The 23,501-nt window shown below is 43.1% G+C and overlaps 1 protein-coding gene and 1 long non-coding RNA gene across 17 annotated transcripts in view; both read right to left on the bottom strand.

Annotated features, from left to right (window-relative positions):
* The window catches only part of LOC106043488 (uncharacterized), a 122,643-nt gene extending 113,628 nt beyond the window's left edge, over positions 1-9,015 (bottom strand). The window contains exons 1-4 of the long non-coding RNA XR_010825295.1: positions 7,644-9,015; positions 7,201-7,541; positions 3,858-6,786; positions 1,520-1,663 (exon numbers count right to left, since the gene is read on the bottom strand). This is a non-coding gene — a long non-coding RNA (uncharacterized lncRNA). The remainder of the gene's footprint in view (positions 1-1,519; positions 1,664-3,857; positions 6,787-7,200; positions 7,542-7,643) is intronic.
* Positions 9,016-12,134: 3,119 nt separating this feature from the next.
* The window catches only part of PTPRT (protein tyrosine phosphatase receptor type T), a 571,615-nt gene continuing 560,248 nt past the window's right edge, over positions 12,135-23,501 (bottom strand). For all 16 annotated transcript variants that reach the window (XM_066978461.1, XM_066978465.1, XM_066978464.1 and 13 more), the window contains 4 exons: positions 22,762-22,887; positions 21,201-21,364; positions 20,563-20,698; positions 12,135-19,865 (listed from right to left, as the gene is read on the bottom strand). In XM_066978461.1, the coding sequence (XP_066834562.1) occupies positions 19,812-19,865; positions 20,563-20,698; positions 21,201-21,364; positions 22,762-22,887 (480 nt within the window). In that variant the 3' untranslated portion in view covers positions 12,135-19,811. The remainder of the gene's footprint in view (positions 19,866-20,562; positions 20,699-21,200; positions 21,365-22,761; positions 22,888-23,501) is intronic.

Below are 23,501 nucleotides of genomic sequence, written 5' to 3'. Positions count from 1 at the left end.
GCAGCCCAAGGGGGCTCACCCACCCCATGCAGGGTGCCCGAGGATGGCAGACAATTAGGCAGGACAAACACCTCACTTCAGGCCCCCAAGTTTTCTGTTGCACCTCAACTTGTATCTTCTCAGCAGGGCTTTGCACAAGCTTCTTGACAAATCACAGAATTCTTCTCTATCACCCACTCTTAGATACCACTAACGCAACACGTAGCAAACACTGTGTCCTCAGAACAAGGCAACAACCAATTACTGTAGTTTATATATTCAGTGAAACTAACAACACACCAGTATTTCAAAAAAAACCCGAAACCTTCTGAGAGTGCAGGGAGAGTTATACGTAGAATGTTTAGCCTAAGGTTTTTACCATTTTTTGGCACTACATGCAAAAGTAGTGTCTACTTAAAATAATTGCAAAGCCGGTGTAATTCATTTGGAATCACCACAAAATAAGTCCGAGTAGAACGAACTCCAAAAAATTTAGAAAGGAATGAAATCGATGCCTTGAAGACAAATGTAACCAAAAAAAGTGTAAGACAAAATCATTACTCAGGGAAGACAAGTCAAATCATTACTGCTTTGATGCATACAGAAAAGCATCTTGATAACTGGAAGGCAAACCAAGGTGTCGCCGTTATTGCTGAAGAATGTGTTATCAGAAGAGAACTTTGTCCCCGCATCCTGGGACCTTGGATAGTGGTGATTTGATTGAGCTGGCCTCAAAAATGGGTGAAAACACCTGGACCAGAAAGGCAGAGGAGCTGATGAATGCAGCAGCAAGGGTGCAGCTCTGGAAGAGGTCCCTGAAGGCTGAGCCCTGCAGCTCCACACATCTCCGAGCAGATAACTACAGATCCGGGAAGCTCAGGGGGAGCAGGTATTTCTGCACGTCCAGCCATTACATCAGCTGTGGCATAACAAGTTGATAACAAGGATGTATTTTGAAGATGATAAGGTAAGAAGAGCCTAACACCAAGAGTCAGCTCCACAAAAAAAAAAAAAAGTATTTATACGAGACTTATTTCAAAGTTACAAAGAATCTAAAGGGAGGTTATAGAGAAGATGGAGAGAGGTTTTTCTCAGAGGTGGACAGGAGGGAAAGGGCAAGAAACAACAGACACAACTTGCGGCAAGAGAAAATATCATTGCACATAAGAAAACATTCACAAAAGTGGTGCAGCACTGGAACTTGGGCCCAAAGACTCTGTGACATCTCCATTGTGGAGATCTTCAGACCTGGACTGGACAAGGTCTGCAGCAACCTGATCTAACCTTGAAAGTAGCCCTGCTTTAACCAGGAGGTTGGGGGAGACACCTCCAGAAGCCCCTTTCTGACCTAAATTAGTCTGTGAGCTGCTCTGGAAAGGTGGAGGGAAGCAGCCCATCTCATGCACGTGCTTAGCTAACCGCAGCTTTTCCTAAGCACGTCCGAGGATACCAGAGCTCCCGGTGGAACTGGACCAGCTCGGACAGAGAAGCCACCCAGGCTGAAGGAGCTCACACACCCTGTGAGCTCCCAGCATCTTACCTGGCAGTTCAGCTGGCCGTTTCAGGCTCCGTTTTTCCTGCAGCTCCTTCCTCTGATCTGAAACCCCAGGACTCACAGGGGACCCAGCTGCTCTCAACCATGGTGCTGGACTCTGCACTGGGAGCCTCCGGAACAGCTGCTGCCCTGGGGACAGGAAAGAAGCTGCCCATTTCTACACAGTAATTCTCATCAGCCATGGAGCTACATCTCTGTTTTAGCACTAGATGTGCTAAGGTGCATCCAAACCTCGTGTCTCGCTGTGTATTCAGAGAGCAGGCCATTTTCTGGCATCACCAGTCCCCCTGCCTCTTTACAAAACACTGCTGACAAAATGTTTCCTGTGGTCAAACAGCTGTAAAATGTCTTTAAAAACATCAAGCCATCCATCATACTCACTCCCAAAATAAAAGGTAAACTAAAAAATATTCAGTAAAATTAGGTGGCTTTCATTGGTGTGAAACAGTATTACTCAGTGTGTCCTGATCCTCAGGGCAGGGGACGGGCAGAGGAGATTTCTCACACCAATACCAAGCTGGAGCAATGCGGAGCAGGACCAGAGCTGTGCCAGTCCAGCAAATCCCCCTCCTGCTGCCCCCGTGCTCCTGCCCAAGCTCCCCCCATCCCTACATGGGAAGGACTCATCTCAGCTGCCTCCTGGCCCCGGTACTGGTGTCCCCTCCCCTGCAGACACAAAAGCCATTTTGAGGCCACTGTTCACTGCCCGAGGTTAGAAGGTATCTGTACACACGTAGCGCTGATTCCCTGTTCATGTGCCCACTGACACCACCGAGGCCACGTTTGGGAGGTTTATCAGACTGACCGCAGCTCATCCAGCTTTAGAGGATGGTCCTGCTGGAGGTCAGGCAGCAAAGGCGACCCTCATGTCCCCACACCTGCCTTCGGGCCGGGGCTGTGGTGACAACACACACGAGATTCCCCTGCGTGCCCACGGATGTCCTCCCACACTGCTACTTGCGTGCCGGACATAAGGAACTTCCTTGCTGACAAATTCCCAGGAACAGCAGCAAGAGGAGAAGCGGGGATGTGCAGCCTGCAGAGGCTGCACTGCTCTGCATCACCTCTCACTCCCCTGGGCTCCTGGCACTGCTTCAAGTTCTCCAGGCTCCATCGAGGAAATCTGGGCAAAAAGCACATGCCAAGTTTTTAGCTTGGCCCGGCTGACCAGAGCGCTCAGGCTCACTTTCCAAGTTCGCTCATTTTTGCAATTTAAACCAGACTCCCGGTGTTGTTCCTGCCCATCTCTTTGTGGCTAAAGACTACAGCCTGCTCTCTGCTCGTCTTTCCAGGTCTATGCCACGACACAGGTGCTCCGGTGGCATGTGGTACTGATAAGACTGCACAAAAGGGATTTGAGTTAAGGAACAAATAGCAAAAACTCTGCAGATAAAGAAAGAAAGAAACCAACCTCCTTCCAGCGGTGGCAGAGAATGGCACGAGGCCGCTGGAGATGGGGTCTGCCACCCGGGACTTTCCATCCCAGCAAGCCACCCGGGCACGTTTTGCTCTTTTCTTTCACCGCTTTTGCTCAAAAGCTGAAGAATGGTGAAGGGGCACCGGAACATGACGAAGCACTGCCCCAGGAGACCTCACCGCCCGGACTACACTGCCTTTCATCGTATATTTAGGATTGCTCTCCGGTTCCAATACATTTAAGGTTGGAGGGAAGCCAAATGAAGGGGCTAGGGTTGTCTTCCCAGCTCTCTCCTTGTGAAAGCAATTTCCTTTATTGGCATCTTCAAAGCAAAAGTAATCTTTCTGAGGGAGATTTGGCAAAAACATGGAAGGTTTTTATAGCGATGGGGCCAAAGGTTTACAAAACTCCATCGAAGGCACTGCAGTCCAAGGTAATAGGTAGCTATAGGCTCACGGGAGAATTAATAGAAGGAAAGCTGGGTTTTCAGTAAAGGGAAAGGCAGAAACCTTTGTTTGGTTTTCAAAATTGATTTTTCCCTGTACTTTTCCTTTCCAATGCTCACATATCAACACCATCAAACACCAATATTTTAAAAGGGAGACATGATCTTGAAAACAGTCATTTCAGAAGGTTTGCCATGATTTCAAGCAAAAAATTGTGCTGGAAAGTAATTCCTGCTTACCCACCGATCCCATATAATGCTACATTTCCCATCATTAGCATCTGGATATGGAGACAGTTCAGCATGACAGCTCAACGGAATGCTATTCCCAAGAGTCCTTTTGTATTTAGGAAAGAGTCGGAGCAATGGTGGACAAAAGAAAAACAAGACTGTGCAGAGCCTAACGTTTCTAACCAAGCAGAGTAAATTAAAATCAGCAGAAAATGAAAGACAGTCCTTACATGCAGCACAGCAGAGTCCTCCCAGCGCAGATGTGGGACCCCCCATTCTCTGGCAGAATCAGCTCTTCCCCTGATCATTTGTGCTAGAAGCCAGGCTGAGCTGTCATCCAGCGAGTTTTAAAGCCAACAAATGTTCCCATCTCCAATTGTTTTTCATGCCTGCAATTGCAAGTGTATTCAGAAGAGAGAGCAGGCAGACAATAGCAGAAGGATTATATTTCTTAGGCGTACGTGCTGCAGGGATCGTGAAGCTGGGACAGAAGCTGAACACCTCTTGGCAACTGTATCTCATGGAAGAAGCCAAAATCCTCGTTCCTTCTGGACAAAGGGAAACTGCAGGATTTATAAAATGCTATTGTTTATATCCTTTAAAAATAAAACTATGTCATTTTCTGCTTCGGCTATAGTTTAATTGGTACATTGAGCTGAAAGGGAGCAAAAGTGAAGCTAGCAAAACTTTGCCTAGAGCAGCAGTTTTGTTCTTAACTATGCTCATTACTTCATTTTTAACATCTCTTTCTCCACTAATGTGACAAAAGAAGCCATTGGCATCTCCTTCTCATTACTTAGCTCAAGGATTTCCCTCCAAGACCAGAGGTAAGAGGTTCACCCCACCAACGGGGGTCTCTGGACAGGAAGGGGCTGGATCCCGCAGTGCCGTCAGTGGCAGTGGTGCTGGCAGCACCAAGCAGGCACCCAGGGTGGACCGAGATGCTCTGGCACATCGGGGTAGCCTTCGTGTTGCCTCCTGTCTAATTAGACATCACATATCTGTGCTTTGAAGTATCCACAGCTAGATAAATAGATATGCTCCTATTTAGCTCGTATTTATTCTTTCCTGATTCCCACCATTTTAGCAGCATTTCCAGGCTCTGCCACCTCCTGGGAACATCCCAGTATTTCGTTCCAGGAACACAGCGACGGGGTAATGCACTTGACCTTATACATACAGTCTTTTCCTTTACCTTTTCAAGCAGTTTTTCTAATATCTTGACAGAAAATTCTGGCTGTTAAATTTCTCAAGCAGCACAGCTAAACCTGACTTTTATGTTATTGTAGTACTTTTGCAATCAGAAACTACACTAATACATTCATTTTTTTTCACATGGCATTACTATGACCATGGCTAGACTGTACCACTTGGATTGTACAAGCAGCGCATCAAACACAACTCTGAACTTTGCAGGTTACCCGTCTCAGAGCATGCAGGGAAGAAGGAAAAGACAGAGGATACACTTGCCAGGAGGCGTTTTGCTGAGTGATGCCCAGCATGCACACATGACCTGGGGACGTTTGCTTTGTGCATATCTGCAAAACCTGAAGCGGTCACAATTTTACAATACGCTCATGTTCTCCTTCGGGAGGAAGTCAGCATCTCCAAAGTTTTTAGGTCTGTTAGACTCTTACTCGGCTGCAGAGCCAGAGAAAACAAAGCCTTTATACTGCTGGAATTCTGGCAGAAGCCCAGGCTGCCTGCTGTTACCTGCTCACACCGACCCAAACAAGTCTCTGAGCAGCAAAACAAATCCACCTGCTTCCAACTCATTGCACGTTTTTATCTCCAAGAGAAAGGTAAAGGTCAGTTTAGGCACAGCTGTTAGGTTAATGCCTCCTTGAAGGAAAGATTGCATCAGGGAACAGTGGACTTCTGTTCATTTAGAGGACACTAAAATCTGCAATATCCTGAGACTAGAAGGTAATTGAGGGAAAGTAGCAATGACATTTGAGGCAACCAGATTCACTTGGTCAGGCTGTTCCTGCTTGCTCAGATTCCTCCCCTCCTTTCTGAATCCTTTTGATTTTTTTTCTGTTTGTAACTGCAAGCACACCACACAAATCATCCTTTCAAACTTGTTCCTACCTTGATTAAAAAAAGAAAAAAGGTGTTTTACAATTCTAATGCTGTAACTGCTGTGCGTATGCCAGAAGTTTGTTCCTACTGTGTCAGCCCATACAACAGCTCAGCCTTATCTGCACAGCACAGAGATTTGAACAGGTTTAAGAGAGCTTTCAGAAATTTAAATTCTCTGTTTACCACCCAGTAGCCTCCTCTGCTTCTCAGCACACACCGTGCTGACGAACAAACACAGCCCCCTCCTAGTGCACACACATCCCCCCAAAAGGAGTGGTATGAATTAAGGTCAAGTCCTAACTCAACCCAGCTTGAAGGAAGTGCCCGGGGTGGTGGGCACTAGACAGAGCAGAAAGGGGAAAAGGTTTTAGGTCCGTGTGATTTCCCACAGGGAACTGGGAAGTCATAACAGACACTAAATCATCGTCACCTCTTCAGCCAGGTCCTCACAGTGCTTGCTAAGGGAGGCAGCAGCCATGCTCAGAGGTCTCAAAACAAGCAGTGACGTTTGGAAAGATTTGGGAGAAAATTCCAAAGACATGAAATTGTGGCCTTTTTGATGACAAAACACACAGCACCCCACGTCTCTTCCAACAGGGATCTCTCCAGCACACATCCACCTGGGCTAACTCTTCCCCAGATAACATACACAGCTTCGAGCTTCCTAGAAAACCCTGCGTGCAGTAGCATAAAAGCTGTTTACATATATATTCACACAAACACTTCTCTATATACACACATTTATATAAGTAGAGTTTACAAGCTGTATATATATATATATATGTATGCCCTATATAAATCTGTATACACACACATATATACACAGACAGTATATGCAACTGACACAAGACTCATTAATTACAGAAGTTAAACTTGTGAGAAAAAATTAAGCCTAAATTTCCCAACAGTGAAGGTGCAAAATGGCAGTAGAATTAAAATAATATTTAATCCAAATGATCATGAGTCTCCCTTTCCAGGGGCCCAGGCTGTGGGAGCATCCTATGCAGCGATGTTACCTTGTCCATTAGTGAGGCGGGGGGGGAGGCTTGAGGCAGCTCTGCTGGCCAAAGAAAATTGCTCCCCAATGAAGACCACCAAACAGCGTAAGGAAAAAGCAACAGAAAATGATTTCAGTGCTTAGGTCATTTCAAATTGGACAGAACATGTTAGCAAAACATTTCATTTTGATCTTTCCACTCCATGGGAATTCATTTACCAAAAAGGTTAAATCTGTAATTTTTTTTAAAAGCTTGCCTGTTGGGTTCAAAGGGTGCAGCTTGTTCTTATCACTACCTCAGAGCTTGATGTGTGACTGATAACTTCTAAGCCTACGCTTTTTTTTTTTTTTTGCAGAAGTCTGTGAAAATGCACAAAAAATGCAAGTAATTGCATCCTGAGGTGATGGAGTTATCTCCCCCAAAATCCAGGCAGATTCCCTGGAATAAACTTTCCTCTCTGAACTCCTCCTGGTCCCTGCCTGCAAAGACTTACCACTGCTTACACAGTGTCATACTGGGGCCACAGTGGGAAAATCATTTTAAAAGCAGCAGTCAAAAACGACGGAGCAGCAGCACTGAAGCAATGGCAGTGTTTTCCCCAGCCTGATGCATACAAAATTCTGACATCGTTCAACATGCTTGCAGACCACAAGCTGTTACAATATCCGGGACGGATAGAAATCCATTCTCTTTTAGCAAGCTGGTATCTGCTTGTATTTCCACGCTGTTGGAGTGTCTTTTAAGCCTGGCCTTATCGTTCCCAAACTGCTCTTTTCAAAATTAGTCTCCAAACTTGCAAAGCTGACTCCTAAAAGCAACAGTAGCAGCGGGAGTCTGCCAAGGAGAAAACGAGAATTATTTGCATGCTTATAGCCCAAACTGGTTTTGAGTTAATACTTCCTCTCTGCTTGATATTTTTGCAGCTGTTCTGCTTACCAAGGGTGTGAGGCTGGGAGAAGGAGCCTATTTGCCTTGGGCACCGCACATTAGTTGTTGGCAAGAGGCTGTGATGCATCTGAGAGGTGCTGGGCAGGCTGGAGAGGGGCAAAGGGGGCTGCCCTGAGCCCATGTGGGATCCCACCTCTGGCAAACACCTGGGAGGAGCAGGCAGGAGGTCCCTGGCCACCTTCAGAGGTGATGAAAAATGAGAGAAATCCCAGAGGGATGAAATTTGTTGTAGCCCTGGAAAGCACTGGAAGTTGTCAGGACCGAGGGAGCAGCCTGCTCCAACACCACTATGGGGAAAGGCACTATTGGGTCAATCCCCCCTCATCCCCAGACATGCTCACTTCTCATTTCTCAACTCCTGAGCTTGGGCCAAGCCACCAATTCACACGTCAGTCCTGACCCTGCTGCAACATAAGCAGATCCGCACTGAGAAGGATTTGTATTTATATAGGTAGGGTTTTTTTATTTCAACACCTGCAAGAACAAGGACACTTTTAGATGATAGAACTTGTAGTGAAGCAGATTAAAATAAAAGGGTGATATACCAGTAACACAGCAAGCAGTTAATGTATGGAACTGCTACCATTCATTAAAAAATGCTTGCAGGCTTTAGAATCTCGTGTAAAATTTTACTGGGAAAAAAAAAAAAGAAAGTGGCACTTAAGTTTTTCTGCACCTGGATACAAAACATCCATGAGCAACACAAGACTGAAGCAATGGGCCTCAGCTTTGTGTAAAAGATGGCTTCACACATTTCTGGAGAACCTCCATCGCCAAAAGCAGTAAATCCCCCCAGATACCTTAGATGTTACCAATGGTGCGGAGTAAACTCAAAATCAAATCTGTAAACACAAACGTAATTTCTACATTCATGTAATTTAATGAAGATGCAAAGTAGAAACAAAAAATATTTGCTTATTTTGGCTTTTGGTATTGATTTTGACTCAGTCCATACCTAATCTATCCTTCAAACTACAACCAACAGAGGAACTATTACTGCGTGTTGTGTTGCTTTTTGTCATACGAACATGCTGGGAGCTGGCTGCTTACTAGAGGTGTATTCACACAGTCAGCCATGTGGTGTAATTACAGCTCAATGGCATGTACACAGAAGCACAGAGAACTGGGGTTGCTCATTACCTCCTTTGTTAAAGCCTATTTTTTTGTTGCAAGATAGTTCTTATGGCATGAGAATAAACAATAATTTTCTTTCTTTGCACGTCATCAGCATTTTCCTAGACAACTCATTCCTTCATCGTCAGCACTCATGACTGTACAAACACTGCCAATAACCCCTTCCAGTAGCTCTTAATTTAGAGGAGTATTTGTGCCCAGCTTTTATAGCAGGAGGACAAGGTGACAGGAGACATGCACGCACACAGAGTTGTGCACACAGTCATATCCCTGCTCTGCTGATGGGACAGGCTGATTTGCAAGAAAGATGCACAAAACAGGACTGTCTAATCCTGAAGGGAGACACCCGCTGGATGTGCTGTTGGCATGCTCCAGCACTGGTTAGAAGCCCTACATAGGTCCTATGTATGGAGAGAGCACAATTCAAAACATTACCTGGAAGAAAGATCACTGTAGATATTGCCTGATACATTGCCTGATGTTGCCTGGTACATTGCAGGTAACTGGGACCCTCTCCTGTCTGCTCAGCGCACTCAGTCATGAAACACAAGTGAAATGATAGTCCTAGGAACACCTTCAGAGATTTCAAAGAAAGGGATGTTTAGTACAAGCTCTTCAGCCTCTTGATCCTACGTGGACTATCCTATACGTGAGCACACTGAGGGAGTTACCGCTAGCAACTTCTGGCCTTACTTTTCTCCAGAAAAACGTTCTGCATCTTTCATTAATTTTTATATACAAGCCAGACTTTCTTTCACAGATGTTTTAGAGGGAACCATTTATACAAGCACAAGCAATAAAGAGCTATTTTATCACATTGCCGGAAAATCCATCAAGTTGCAGCATATCTTAACAGTGTATCATTTACAAGGTATTAATAAAGGAGAACTAAATATTATATTACTTCTGGTATAAAGAGTCCATTATAGGTGTTTATAAACAGATCACTAAATGTTATGGACTTAAGTAACCCTATTGACCTGCACCATAAATGCTCTGTAGCTATTGATTCACCATATACTAACACTTAGTGGATAAACTTTTACAGGCGAGTTACAAACTCTCTCTTCGTAAGAAATATGACATCCTCACAAACACACACAGAAATGGCTCACACACACACACAAACCACAACAAATGCACAAAACCAAAACCAAAACACAAGAAAGAACAAAAGCCTTTTTTTATTTGGTTTACCTCCTGTAAAATTAAAGTTATACATCGGTGTACAAAAGTAAACACAGAACAGCCCTTTTCTTTTTTTTTTTCTTTTTAAAGAAAAAAAAGTTTTCATAATTTTTCAAATGTGGAACTTGATGAAAGAGAGGGAGGACCTGAAATGGCCAACCTAGATGGATCAGAGGAAGAATTTCCAAGAATAACCAAGAAGCATTAAATCTGTTCCTTCTCTCTTTATGCCATTTTATGACGTAATTTGCTTGCAGTATATTCAGTAACGGAGGGAATGCAACTCATCTAACCAAAGAGATCTCAGAATTAGCTGTCCAAGTTGGCACTGGTCACCTGTCTACCTTGATCAGTGGAGAAACCAGGAACATCCAGAGGACAGCCCAACACATTTGCCTTAGATGGCTCTATCCAAGGCAGCTTCATGCTCCGGAGAGGTCTTTTTCTCACCATCAAGGCCATTGTCCAGGTTCCCTCTCTACAGCCGGATGACTATCATGTGGACAGCCATGCCTGAATAAGACAAGCCCCGTTTTTAACATCTGCTCCTATACAACAGCTGCATATTCAGCTCAGCATGATGTGTGGTATTTGAAGGTTTAACCCGTGAAAATGAGAGCTTCAGCTTAGGCAGAGTGGTATCAATACAAAGATATTGGTTATCATGGGAATGGATGGAAAAGTAGCAGCTGATACTTGAAGGTATTGACTGAGCTGGCTTAAATCTCTATGGGTTCGCACCCTGCAATGGTAACACCATGGAGCAGGGTGTGAAGCACTTCGAACCCCAGGCATTTCTGAATTCTGCATTCCCCAGCTCATAACCCATTCATTGCTGTCTTATGCCGGGAAGACAAGAAAAGAACAGAAGGGTGAATGTGTTTCTAAATGCTGGCACTTCAATGTGTATCCTTATAGGACCACCTGCAATACATCTCTTTCTCTGCTGTTTACATTCCATAAGTGCAACCTGTTGTTAATATCAGGTGTCTGTAAAATATGAACCAGGCTCAAGTACCAAGATGAACTGTAATAAATCACTACCAATATACAACTGTTTCTATTAAACACTCAGGACTGCACCAGTAAAGTTTCCTCTCAAATACTGGTGTGGAGCTTGCTCTGGCATCGACTTTTTCCTCTTAACTGGCTCCCCACCATAACAATAACTCTGTGATTGAACACCTTTATTTGAGCCAATACCTAGTGCAGAGTTACAGAATAATTCTTCATACCAATGAAGAATTATAACAAAGTATTTGGAAAAGAAAAAAAATGAATCTATGCAGAAATGAGTACAAAACTATGCTTCCAAGACAGATTTACCACGCTTTAAGAAAAACAAGAGCTACATCATCCTTGTTCAGATGCCTGATTTTTATTATTTTTCTTCTTAGTGAGGCTAATTAACAATGTAAAAGATATCAGTTCTTACCATTTGGGTTGTATGAGGGTAGCAAGACAGGACTTTCTTATTCTGACACTAAGCTGTGAATGTGCTTGTGCTTGCATTGGGGGAACAAAGCAGTGTTCAGAGCACAGGAGCCTCGTCTACTTTCTTGCCTACAGCCTCCTACTTTGTATAAACTGACTTGGATGGCAAGCACTGCCATGTGGCTGTTGATAAATGAGGGCAGAAGACGGCAGCCTGCTGGTAAACGTGTGAAAATATTTGTTACTGACATCCGTATCCTACATTCAAGTTTGGCATGCAACACCTGCACACAAAATACCCTCGTGTGCCTGTCTATAGGAAACACCAGAAAAATCTCAGTAACATTAGCAATCTCTATTCAGCTCTTGAATACCAAGGAAACGAGACAGTAATACCTGTTAGAAGGAAAACACTGCAAGAATATGCTTAGCTCTAACTCATCCTTCAAAGACCATAATTTTAAAAAATACTCAGCTCACATACACTGGCTTTCTGCGAGGGCTGGCTCAAAAATTTCAGCTAAATTCAAGTGCTTGGTGAATTCTCTTTGCTGCTGTTAAGCTACTTCTGAATGATAACCATAATGTAAAGCGAGCTGCCCATCAACGTGACAAGAAGCTTGTCTTGATTTTTCATGTGCCATCACCCCGCCATTGCTAATAGTATTACTTGCAATATATTGTCCCCTGTAAGTGCAAAGAAAAGGCACAAGTACAAGAGTCTCTTAGTAAAACATTAATCTCAGATCACAGATTTATTTTATGGATTTGCAACACAGCCCATATTACAAACATTGTCTGGGAACATTTACAAGAATAAATAAGATGGACTCGCAGTTGTAAAAAAAAGATTACACTTCACTGTAATGTACAGTCAAAAAATATATCTGATATTCATTGACTTGACATTATTTACCTTCCTTCTTTTAAGCTAGAAAGAAAAGACACTGAATGCACAGTGTTGAGATTTTTGTATTTATAATTTTTCCTTTTTTTTCCCGTACGTGCTTTATCTATCAAACATCCAAACTGTACAAGTGAGTTTCACCAGTAATCCATAAAGGCCAAAGGAGGGGAGATGGGGGCAGAATTGCAACAGCAGAGACTTGCTCTCATGCAGCATTCCTCCCTGCTGGCAGAATGCATCCAGGGAGCTGGATAGGATCCTGCTGATCCAGATGCAGCTGCAGCATTGCTGTCTGAAGTAGTAACAAGTCTGGTAACAAGTGATGCTAGTACGTTTTAATTTCAACAGGATTGGCGCAGAGGGGAAGGAGGTGAAGGAGATTAAATCAATACAGGAGTGAATTTTGTCAATGTGGTTAGTCAGTATGGATTAAATGTGTCAAGGATGCAGCCGCAATGTTCGGCATGGAAGAGCAGCGTAAGTACTGAAGACATAAGAAAGGGCTACCAGGGGTGATGAGGGGGATAATGCCAGTTCTGCTCCAGGTACACCGAAGTCCAGCACATGAAGCGTTAGAGCTAGTTACACTTTCAGCAATGCAAACAACCCATCATCATCTGTCCTCAGGAGTCTTTTAGAATAGCTGAATTCATGAAAGCTTATAAAGTGTTGGCCACACTCCCACTTCCACCCCTGCGAACGCACTCCTTTCTGTAACTTTGGGTAAGGAAGATTTCCTGGAGGTCCCCACTGAAAGATGATGTACTCACACAAGGAAATAAACCTCCGCAGAGCAACATGCTTGAAGCATCTCACAAAGACCCCCAAGCAGTAGTGTGCCAGGATATCAGATATCCCAGTAAAAAGTCTTCACTGAAACCCTGTCATTTTGCAACAAGTACTTCTGCTAAAGTGACCCCTATTCTGTTGGTAACCTGTATCAAAAAGATCAGGACTGGTTCCAAAGGTTACATCTACAGTGTACCTCCACCTTGCAACAACAAGCAAATCCTTGCTCCAGACGAAACTGTCTCTGACTACATTGCTTAGAAACAGCTCATGCTGAATTGACTTGCAAGAAAGTAGTTTTCTCCTCACCCCCCCAACAGGAAACACTATGGGAACACCAGCATCTGTCATTCAGTCTGCTGCACTATTTTGTTTTTTAAGGGTTAGGTTGAAAACAGAAAATAAGGGTGAAAAATCTGTTAGAGGCACTGGGACAAGGCTAGGAAGGCTCATTTAGATCTCTCGTTTTTTACAAACAGAACAAGCCGCCAGGTGTTCACAATTATGCTACTCCAACCTGAAACTGTAGGATATTCTAAGTGTAGTCTACTGGTTACAAGGGAGGCTTTTAGAATCTTTTAACACAGAAAATAAGGATTATAGACTAAAGGCCACTGGAACTCAGCAAGATTTTTGTCTTTCCATAAAACTCAGTATCACCAGGATTTGGTCTTGCCGTATATAAATGCATGAATTTACTTAACTGCTATACCAAATTGTATATTCTTCAAATACGTATGAGGAGGAAGATGACTAATATTTTCCAAGTCAACAAACAGAACGACATGATAGATTTCCCTAGCGGCCCTTGCAGAAAGTGGGCTTTGCTTGCTTGCTATGCTGTAGGAAGAACTATGGGTATTTTGGGGAACAGGGAAAGAAAGGGCACTTGCATTTAAATTGTGTATCATGTATGTATGGCTACAGAAGACTGCAGTCTAAATAAAGTATGAACACAGGAGGGTTAACAGAGTACTCATTACTCATTTCTGTATACCTAACTTTAATTAGCTGGCTTCCTCAGTTCCTGCTCCTGAAAAGGTCTGTGCAATGAACATGCAATACTCTGTTTTACCACTTCACAGTTTTCTAAGAGGTATACTGAGTTTTAGACCCAAGAGTCACGCTGAATACCTTTTGTCACATGGTCCCATTTGTGTTTCTAATGGGTTGACTGAAGCTTGTTCACTTCAGACAATCAGAAGGATCTCAAATGAGAACCAACAGGTTCATACCAAGTTCAGAAGATGCCCTTTCCAACAGCTAAAAGTTAACTTGGCTGCCAGTATAACACAGTTGATTGTTTAAATGTATTATAGGACAAAGAAGTTTTCCGAGTGCAACATTTGCACTGTATTGCACATGCAGGAATACGCCAGGACTGTGCACAGCTCTCTGATGACTTTCAAAGAACCCTGTGAGCGTGACAGATAGGGGCACCTTGTACTTGAAGATTCCTCTCAAGAAAATTGCCTTTTATCTCTGTCCCTCAGGATTTATTCCCTCTGCTACACTGACTGCTCCATCTCTGGAGAGTTCTGCAAGGTGGAATGTGCTACCACCTGTTTTTTTATGATTTTGGCATGAACTCAGAAAAGTAGGAATGACATAAGTAAACCCCTGCGAAAATGAGAGGGAGAACAAAGTGGAAGTTTCCTACCTGTTTCAGGATTCCGTGTAATCTTCCTTTACCTCCAATGTTTGTCTTTCTCCAAAGGACATTTCTTTTCCTTTCCCTCTCCTCCAGATAGCAATTGGTTGAAATGCCTTCGGAACCACCTGCTGCAGGCAGGATCCTCTCTCCTTTCTCTACCTTTACAGGACTCACAAGCGGTGACCCACGCTGACTGGCCTGTGGGCCTAATTCTAACCTAATTCTAAAGGACCTGTGAAAAGTAAGTGGAAAAACAAGTCTAATATCTACAAGCCTAAATCTACTACTGTGGGGTCTATATTGCCACTGGACATTTTTACAGGGCATTTACAGATCCAGAATAAAAGGTAGAAACCTACTGACACACAAATCCATGTTTCTCTGCCCAGAAGCTACGCTTTGGGTTTCCCTCCTTTGGCCTACAGAGTTACATGGACCAGACTGATTAGGGGTCGCAGCATTTCCCAAAATATCTGTCTACTTTCTGGGCGTGTGGGTGTAAAATGGGTTGGCGCTGAGCAGGAGAGATGGGGTATAGGAACTACGGCTTGATTTTGGGGCGGAAAGGTGACAAAGTCTATGGCTTTTTCGTGCTTGTAAAAATCTTTCCTTCTAGCCGCCTGTTGACTGTGGACTAAAACGGACAACTCTAGCTCACATAAATGGCTGAAACGTGAATAAATTAAGTGGGACCAACCAGTGTTGGAGCTAAGCATGACAAAAGCAGACAGAACTCTGTGCAACTTGGCTAAAAAATTTCAGTCGTGAACTGAAATGCCTCCTACTCACCACAGACTTACTGGATCAGAGAATACCAGTTATTTCAGTCCGCAGACCTAAACCCGCTAAATCCCCATCTGCTTGTTTGCCACCTGTTTCAGTTGCCTTCACACGGACACTACGCTCCCATCCATGGTCTGTTTTCTTCACATTAATAAACAAGTACCTCAGGTCTACTTACAGGTCCTCAAATACCTTTTTCTTTACAGCCTTTTTTGGGGGTCTAGGGGTGGGGAGGTGCCAGCAAAGGATGCAGCTCCTGCAGAGATCTTAATTTTGAAAAAAATAAAAAACTTAAAAAAAGATTTTCGAAACCTACTGTACCTTGCAGTGTGTTTAGTCTCTCTGTCTCTTTTCTGCAACAACTCAGGGTCTCCATTCTCCAGCAGCCAGCCTCGATATCTCTTGCTTCAGTTACATCCCTTAACAATTTAAGATGTTAGTTACCCTGTGTATGAGATAGTCCCCATACTCCCAGCCTTCTTGACTTATTTCCAGTTCCCTGAATTTCAGATTACACTTCAGATCCATACTGTGCTATCAATAAACAATTCTCACCCAACTCCGCCAGGATGTTGGAATGGGAATAAATGTTTTCCTTATCACCATTCAAATATTGTCAAAATCATATTTTCCCAGCCTAAAATTCAGTCATTGAGGAATTCACCTGTTCTACCTTACATTACTGCTCCCCAACCACAGCAAGTAATACTTCGGTTGGAAAGTTTGTCCCTGACCCTATGAGGAGTGAGAAAGCCTCCTTTACCTCATCGTTTCTCTTTCCCAGTGAAAACAAATCCAATGCCCAGGATCTTGCTTCAAACACGTTACCTATTTTGCTACTGGCTGTTCTCTATGGTTTAAAGAACCTCAGGATAACAAGGTTATTTAAAGCGGCCTTCTTTTCTTTCCCTTCATCATTAATTTATATCCAACATATATGCACTGAGTAGCAAAGAACAGTGTAAATCCCTGAGCCAACACAGACCCAGGTCAGTCCCCTGAAAGCAATGCAGCTGTGTGCTGATATAACAGTTTGGGTCCATACGCAGAACCACCTGTAGTGTTTGCTGAGCATCCTTCAATGCTGATTGTCAGCTGAACATTAGAAGAAAGCTGAAACACTGAACTGAGCTGGCACATAATCAGTTGTGACTAACAGTTGGGCTGTGCAAACTCACAACATTTGCATTAAACTTGTTTCTTGAAAATACAAGGTAAGGTGTAGCTTAAACACCTTTCACTGCTAACATCACTTTGCATTCTCAGAGGGCTACAAGCACACGAAACATGTCAGCTGGTACTTGCCACTGACCCTGTACTAGTATTTTTCAAACCATGAAAATATGTTCAAACCTACCTCAAGACCTTAAACAACTTCACTGCAAGAGCTATTCTGCTCTGCTCATCTAACACCTGCTTCTCTCCATGTATACATCCCTCCTCTAGGCTTGCTTCTGGCTTTTAAATCTACTTTCCTCTATGCTATTGTTAAGCCTGGAATCACCTCTGACACTTATTTTTTTGGTTATATTGCCATTTCTTCTACCTCTCTTTTCCCTTTATCCTGGGTATTAACCTCAGAGCTTGAACTAGTCCTTCAGTAGCTAGAGGTATGCTAGCTTCCACGTAAAATTAACAGAATGTTAAATACTAATTAATATTTCCAAAGCTTCTACAGGGAGTGAATCTCTCTGGCTTTCTGGAGCTGGTGAAGTCATGAACATTTCACTGGTAGTTCTTCCTTACCTTCTTTCAACCTGGGCAGTTGAAAAATCCCATCTGGGATCAGGATTCCCTCCTTCCTCTTCTTTGCAACTGGCCCCCAACTACTGACCTACGCTGTTACAGCAAGCTGTGGTTACAGCAATTATGCCTGGAATCCAAACAGTTGTATTTTGCCTTCCTTCTAATTTTTATATCATAATTTTGCCTTGTCTTCTGTTCTTTTGAGGAATTGCTTGTGTAGCTTAGCAGAAAAAAAAATAAAGAAAAAAAAAGTAAATCAAACAAGTAATTTGTTTCCTGTAACACCAGACATTCACCTGAAGCCCCAATATAAACTAAAGGGGATTTCTGTAGGCAACAGAGAAGACCAATCTGAAACAGAGCAGAGGAACTTGTGAGGGGGTTCTCATCAATACTTTGTGGCACTCTAGCTGCATCAGAGGATGCTGTAGTCCACCACATTTAAGACCTTCAAGATTTTCACTTGTAAGAAGCCAAGAATCCAAAGCATCTTGGAAAGAACATGAGCTAAACAGTTCAGCATCCTCTGCAAGCCCCTTCTCTGCTTAGCAGGAAGGAGGATTATTGCTGTTCAATTTGCAAATACCAGCATCCTTTCTTAAGTCTGCTGCAAGTCCTGACAGAGATAACAACTTTTTGGTTAGATACTGGTCTATTTACGTCGAGTTGCTTTTATCAGATTTAATTTTCATACTTCATTGTCAAGTCAAAGGTATAATTTTTTTAGAAAAGAATGTCTATGAAGCAGAGGTGCCTTTTCAATTTACACGTGGAATTAGTACATTTTTTTTGAGCTTCTGGCATTCTCTATGCCAGGCATTAACACAACAGAGTTCCTAGCACAGTCTCTGAGTATTTACTTGGGGGTGGAAAACTACAAAGTGGTAAGAAAGCAGAGTTTTCCTTAAACTCTTACATTCAGTCTAGTTTTTAACAAGTCTGTATTTGAAGAAACCTGCATCTCCCAGAATCTAATTTACACACAGAGCAACCCTGTATCCCTGCACCCTCAAGATAAATAAACAGCTAAACTGAAATACTGAATATTGCAGTCCTTGTTCATTTAAAATTCTCCAAGATCATCCTGCAGACCTTAGTGATCAACTACTTAAGCATACTCTTCTAGAAAAGCAATTTCTTAGCTTCTAGGAAGTCAGAATGAGATCCAGAACCATGGCAAAACACACCTGATGTTTGTTTCAAAGAAGTAGAGCTGCACAGGCATTTCTGCAGAAAAAAACAAAAGCTGTGTTGCTTAAGATGGAAAGTTGCTGTGCTGGTCGAAGACTTTTCTGAGCACATGTCAGAACAGGTTTCTGTGTATGTACATCACCTTTCCTACAGCCTGGATGGGTTACCATTTTGAAATTTGCAGGGGCTGGAAATGCGAATAAATCACTCAGCTACATCTGATTGTAAAACAGTTTGGAAACAGTGAGGAAACCTTGATCAAACCCAACTTTAAGATTACCTTCAGATTCTAAGCTCTTGAGCAGGAACCTTCTTTGTTCTCTCTTTGCACAGTGCCTAGTTCAGCAGGGTCCTGTCAGGACTAGGGGTCCTAAGTTCTACGGCAATACAAATAATAAATAAAAAAATAATAATACATAGTATATGATCGATAACACCTACTTTATACCCTGTTTTTCAAAGACACACTGAACCCCAGCAAATACTTGAAAAATATGGTAACAAAGTTACCAAAGTTGCAAGACAAATGCAATTTGTTTGATGCAAATATTTAACCTTAGGGTTTAAGTGGCTGGGAAACTAATTAATGCTATTGCTTCACCAGCACTGAAATGAACACGGAGTAGAGATGTAACCAGTTCATGCACACAGCCTTGGGAGTCTAGCAGAAACTGGGAGGAAACATGTAGAAGCCGAGGCAGTGAATCCATGAACAACTTCTCATCTCCATCATCTATTTTCATGCTAAGAGGAACCAGATACAGAAATATAATTCCAGTGGTTTTTGGTGTTGGCCTTTTCATTTGGAAAATAAAACAAACACAGGTAAGGTAGGCATATTGTAATGAAACATGTCATAGATCCCCTATGGCTATCTCATTTTTCCCAAATGACTGCTGCATGAAATTCAAAAATTAAAGACTGAGATTTGAAAATAAAAATATAACTTAAAAAGGAAACATTTAAAAGAGAATTTCCTAAGGGTTTCATTCTTTCCCCACTCTGCGGCAAGGAGAGCAAAAATACAATCCCAAAGAGGAGAGAAGTCAGAGGGGATTAGAAAGTCCAGTCTTTCAGTCTGTCTCCCATTTTGCTGATTTGTACAGTAGGTTATTTAAGAAGCGGTAGATGCTCCAATAGAAAGCAGGCAGCAGCAAACACAGGCATCATCTCCTCCTTCCAGCGAGGTCTGTGCAGTCTCAGTCTCTTGCTCCGGGAAGGAGAGGTTTTCCTTCCCACACTTGTTACTGCCTTCTAACGTGGGAGAGGGGAGAAGCGTCTGCCAGGGGTTGGGGTCTACCATGTCGGAGGCTCCCCTCCCTTCGCTGGGCTAAAAGGAACTCAAGTATTCCAGTGCAACCTCGTATACAAATTTATACTGTTCCTGAAAGACAAAACAGAAGTCAGTGACGCTGGGATGCAGATGAACTCTCTGGAGCCTCATTCCACAAGCTGCCAAAAATACCTCCTCTCTCCTTCTTAAACATTTGGCAGGACCAGGCAAACATTAATTGTATTTCTATGTGATACTGAACAAGCATTACTAAGAGATGTTATCATCAATGGAAGAGAAAAATGCTCAAAGAGACAGCCACCCTATGGACTATTCATTAGTTCATGTTCCATGCCCTCACTGCTTTTGAGGAAGAATTTAGTGTGATCGATTGAGATGTTTGAATTCAGGACAGTTTAATCTCTCTGGTTGCAGGGAGCATGGTCTGGGTTTCAGACTCTTCTCCCTGCCTGGTTTCAAGGCATGTAACAGCAATAAGCACCAGGCTATATGCATATGCAAAAGGACAAATCCTACCCGCTTCCCATAGCCATGGTGACAGCAACTTGGGGTTTGGCCTCCTGGAGGCAGCTGGGTGTGGGATGCTCTGCTCCCCATGCTGCTCAAGACGAGAAGTAGTGGGACTGAGGGACTCATTGCATATACTAAAATAGGACTGAATTTTATTCTGCTGGCTTCATATTATGCTTGTGTTTGATTCATGCTGGGCTAAGCCATGAAATTTTGTACCTATACTGAAGTCCCCCTGCATATGCTGGGTGGGGTAAAGTGTAGAAAAAAAGCTTACCAGTGACTCCACCATGTTGGACTTGTTATTCCGTAACGTTTTCACTATGTGGAACACGTCAATGATATTTTGCTGTTGAATCATCTCACACACACTGCAGATGGCACAGAAGGTGCCACTACGTCCCCCACCGTTCCTGTGTGCAGAAGAAAAGAGGCAACAGATGAAGCCAGGCAAGGGAAGAAAGCACTACTTACACAGCAGCACGTACACCAAGAGAGGTCTGTATTCAGCAGTCTGGTTGACAAAGCTCATGGGTTTGTGGAAAAGCAGCTCTGCAGGGGCAGTGTGAGAGCTGGCAGCGCTGTGGCATGAGGAAAGGGAAGCTCATCCCTGGCAGTGGCAGAGAGGAAGCCCTGGGCACTGCCATGCTCCTCTTCGCTCCTCTGGGGCTCCATGGTCAGAGCCGATCACAGCAGAAAACAGCAGAGACTTTTTGGCTACTCCTCCCCACAATCAGTAAAATCTCTGGGCCAGGAGGTAATATAGCACAATATTCAACTTGAAGTGTATTACAAATGTAATTTAAATTCGTTTTCCGCAGCTGAAGCCTGGCAAGCAACCAGATTTCCAGATCCATAATCGGTCCTTGTCAGACACATTTTGTGAGGCTACAGACGTTTTCCAGTCCTACTTACAGGCAGTGGACAACAGTGCGGCCGTCTCGCCCATCATACTGCTCCTGCCACTTCTCCAACCTTCTGACCACCTTCAGGAGGGAGCGTTTGGAAGGAGGGGTGTCCCTGTATGCTGGCCAGCCAATGTATTGCAAGTGCTGAACTATGCGATATCCATCTTGGGGCTGAAACAAAGAGTGTTTTCAAGATGCTAATGGGAACGTGGCAGGAAGCAGGGGGCACCAATTACATGACATCTTCCCCTCTAAATTTCATATCATTAATGCTAGCATCCTCCAGCTCTGGGTATGTGATGCCTGAGTCGCGAACGAGGACTTTGCAGTATTCTGCATGATAACCATGATCTCAGATACTACAAAGTCAGGCAGAAAACATCTGCTACGGATCCCTTGTTTTGTTTCCACTAGAGAAAAAAGTCTCATCAAATTGTAAGAACAGATCAAATATACCTTCCTGGTAGCCTCTGCTGGAGGTCAGGTGTGCCATAAGAATTAAAGACAAAGATGGCCCTCAGAAAAAAATCTCTGGGGACCATGGTAGAAAGGATCCTCACAAGGATTTTAGCAGTGGCTGTTGGTGGTGAATACAGACGGGTGCAGAGAAATAGGAGTTCACAGCATCCACCCTGCCAGCACTGCATTTACAAGCCAGCTTTGGTGTGAGTCCCAGGGCCATACTTTTATTAGCTGTAGGATTTCACAGCTGTCCCTGGTTCAGAGGCAATTGGCTTGGGCTATGGGGTGGTGAATAGGTAAGTGATTTAGCCATTCACGTAGTTAGACCTCAAGGTTCACTCCATAATGGCGTAATTGAACTGCTGCACAGGCTCTGACCACACAGAGACAGATGTGTTAAACAGTATGGAAATGTAATTTTTGGAGCCTGATTCCACTTCTGATTAAAAAAAAAAAAAAAAAGGAACAAAAAAAAATAAAGAGATATAATCAATCTGGGGAACAACTAATGAGAGAAAAATTCCCTGCTGAAACCCTCCCTCTCCCTGCAGCCCTGAAGTTGCATTGCCTGGGTCCAGCATGCAGATAAACTTTGTTTCTATCATTTCAGCTATATTGGAGATGAGGAACACAGACAAAAAGTTGCTTACAGAAACAGTAGTTGCTTATTTATAGGAAAACAGTGGCCACTGGGAGTCCAGTCAAGCCAGTAAACATTGCATTTGTCTTCAGAGACGATGCACAGTAGGTAACAGATGGAGAGCATTTGACACTGTCTCAGTTTATTTCCTATGATACTGATGGTTTTATATTGGCTACTAAGTGATTAATTGTTCTCAAATATACATAGAAAAATGAATTCCATTTAAATACAGATTTTCAGCTCATATCATCCACTTTCTACTTGCAGCCAAGAGCCTTTTACCAATATAGACTGATGCAATTAAATGTTAATTAAAGGAAGTAGCTACTACATTCTGCAGTGGAATTCTGCTACTAGGTGAGAGATTCAGCATCTCTAAACCATAGTCTAGGTTCTGCCTCCTCCCCTTCCCTAAATATATTTTTGAGAATAAATAGGGAATCTGATATTTTACTGATCTTACCCTGGCCATGTTACAGATCCGGAATATCCGGTTGATGATGTCTTCATCGATATCTGCTGAAACAAACTCTACTTGAATGGGGCCATAACAACATGACGTCTTCTCTGGCCAGTACTGCATGCAGAGCTAGTGAGAACACCGAAAGGGAAGCAGAAAGCACCTTAATATTAACAAGGCAATGCATGATCGGTCTTCTTTCACTTCAAATTCATAACCAGCTCAAAATCCATAGCAAATCCCTTATTACAGAATGTATTTGCTCAGAAAATACCTCCTTCTAGCTCCGTGAAACTTCTTTATAACACGAATGTGAAGACAAAAACAAACATATTTTAGACATTTGACTTTTTTCCTCTTTCAGCATGAACACAATTTCTGATTGAATTCTGGGATGTAAAGGTGCAGAAAAGTGGCTGGCAAACAAACAGGGCATAGATTTAAAATGAGCATTAAAAGACCAGTGTCTGCAGGTAAATGTAGTAGGAATCACATAGGTTTGAAGTTAATGAGGGAACTGTACACACATCAACAAAATTAATCTTAAGCAAGGTGGAATTTTTCTGTGCAATGAACTTTCCGGCATTCTGACTCTGCCAGCGAGCAGGGGAGGGAAAACAAGTTAGCTCTGAGAGCAACCAGAGCAACTTCAACTTCTGGGTGAACCACAACTGAACCTCTGAAGTTTGTAAAGCGGGCTAGAAGTCATTTTTCTTACGCTGATGCTACTGAATTCAAAGCAT

The sequence above is a fragment of the Anser cygnoides genome, chromosome 16 (genome assembly GCF_040182565.1).
Source record: "Anser cygnoides isolate HZ-2024a breed goose chromosome 16, Taihu_goose_T2T_genome, whole genome shotgun sequence".
Lineage (NCBI taxonomy): Eukaryota > Metazoa > Chordata > Aves > Anseriformes > Anatidae > Anser > Anser cygnoides.
The sequence above is the reverse complement of the archived record's forward strand: the minus strand, read 5'-3'. Positions and strand labels throughout refer to the sequence as shown.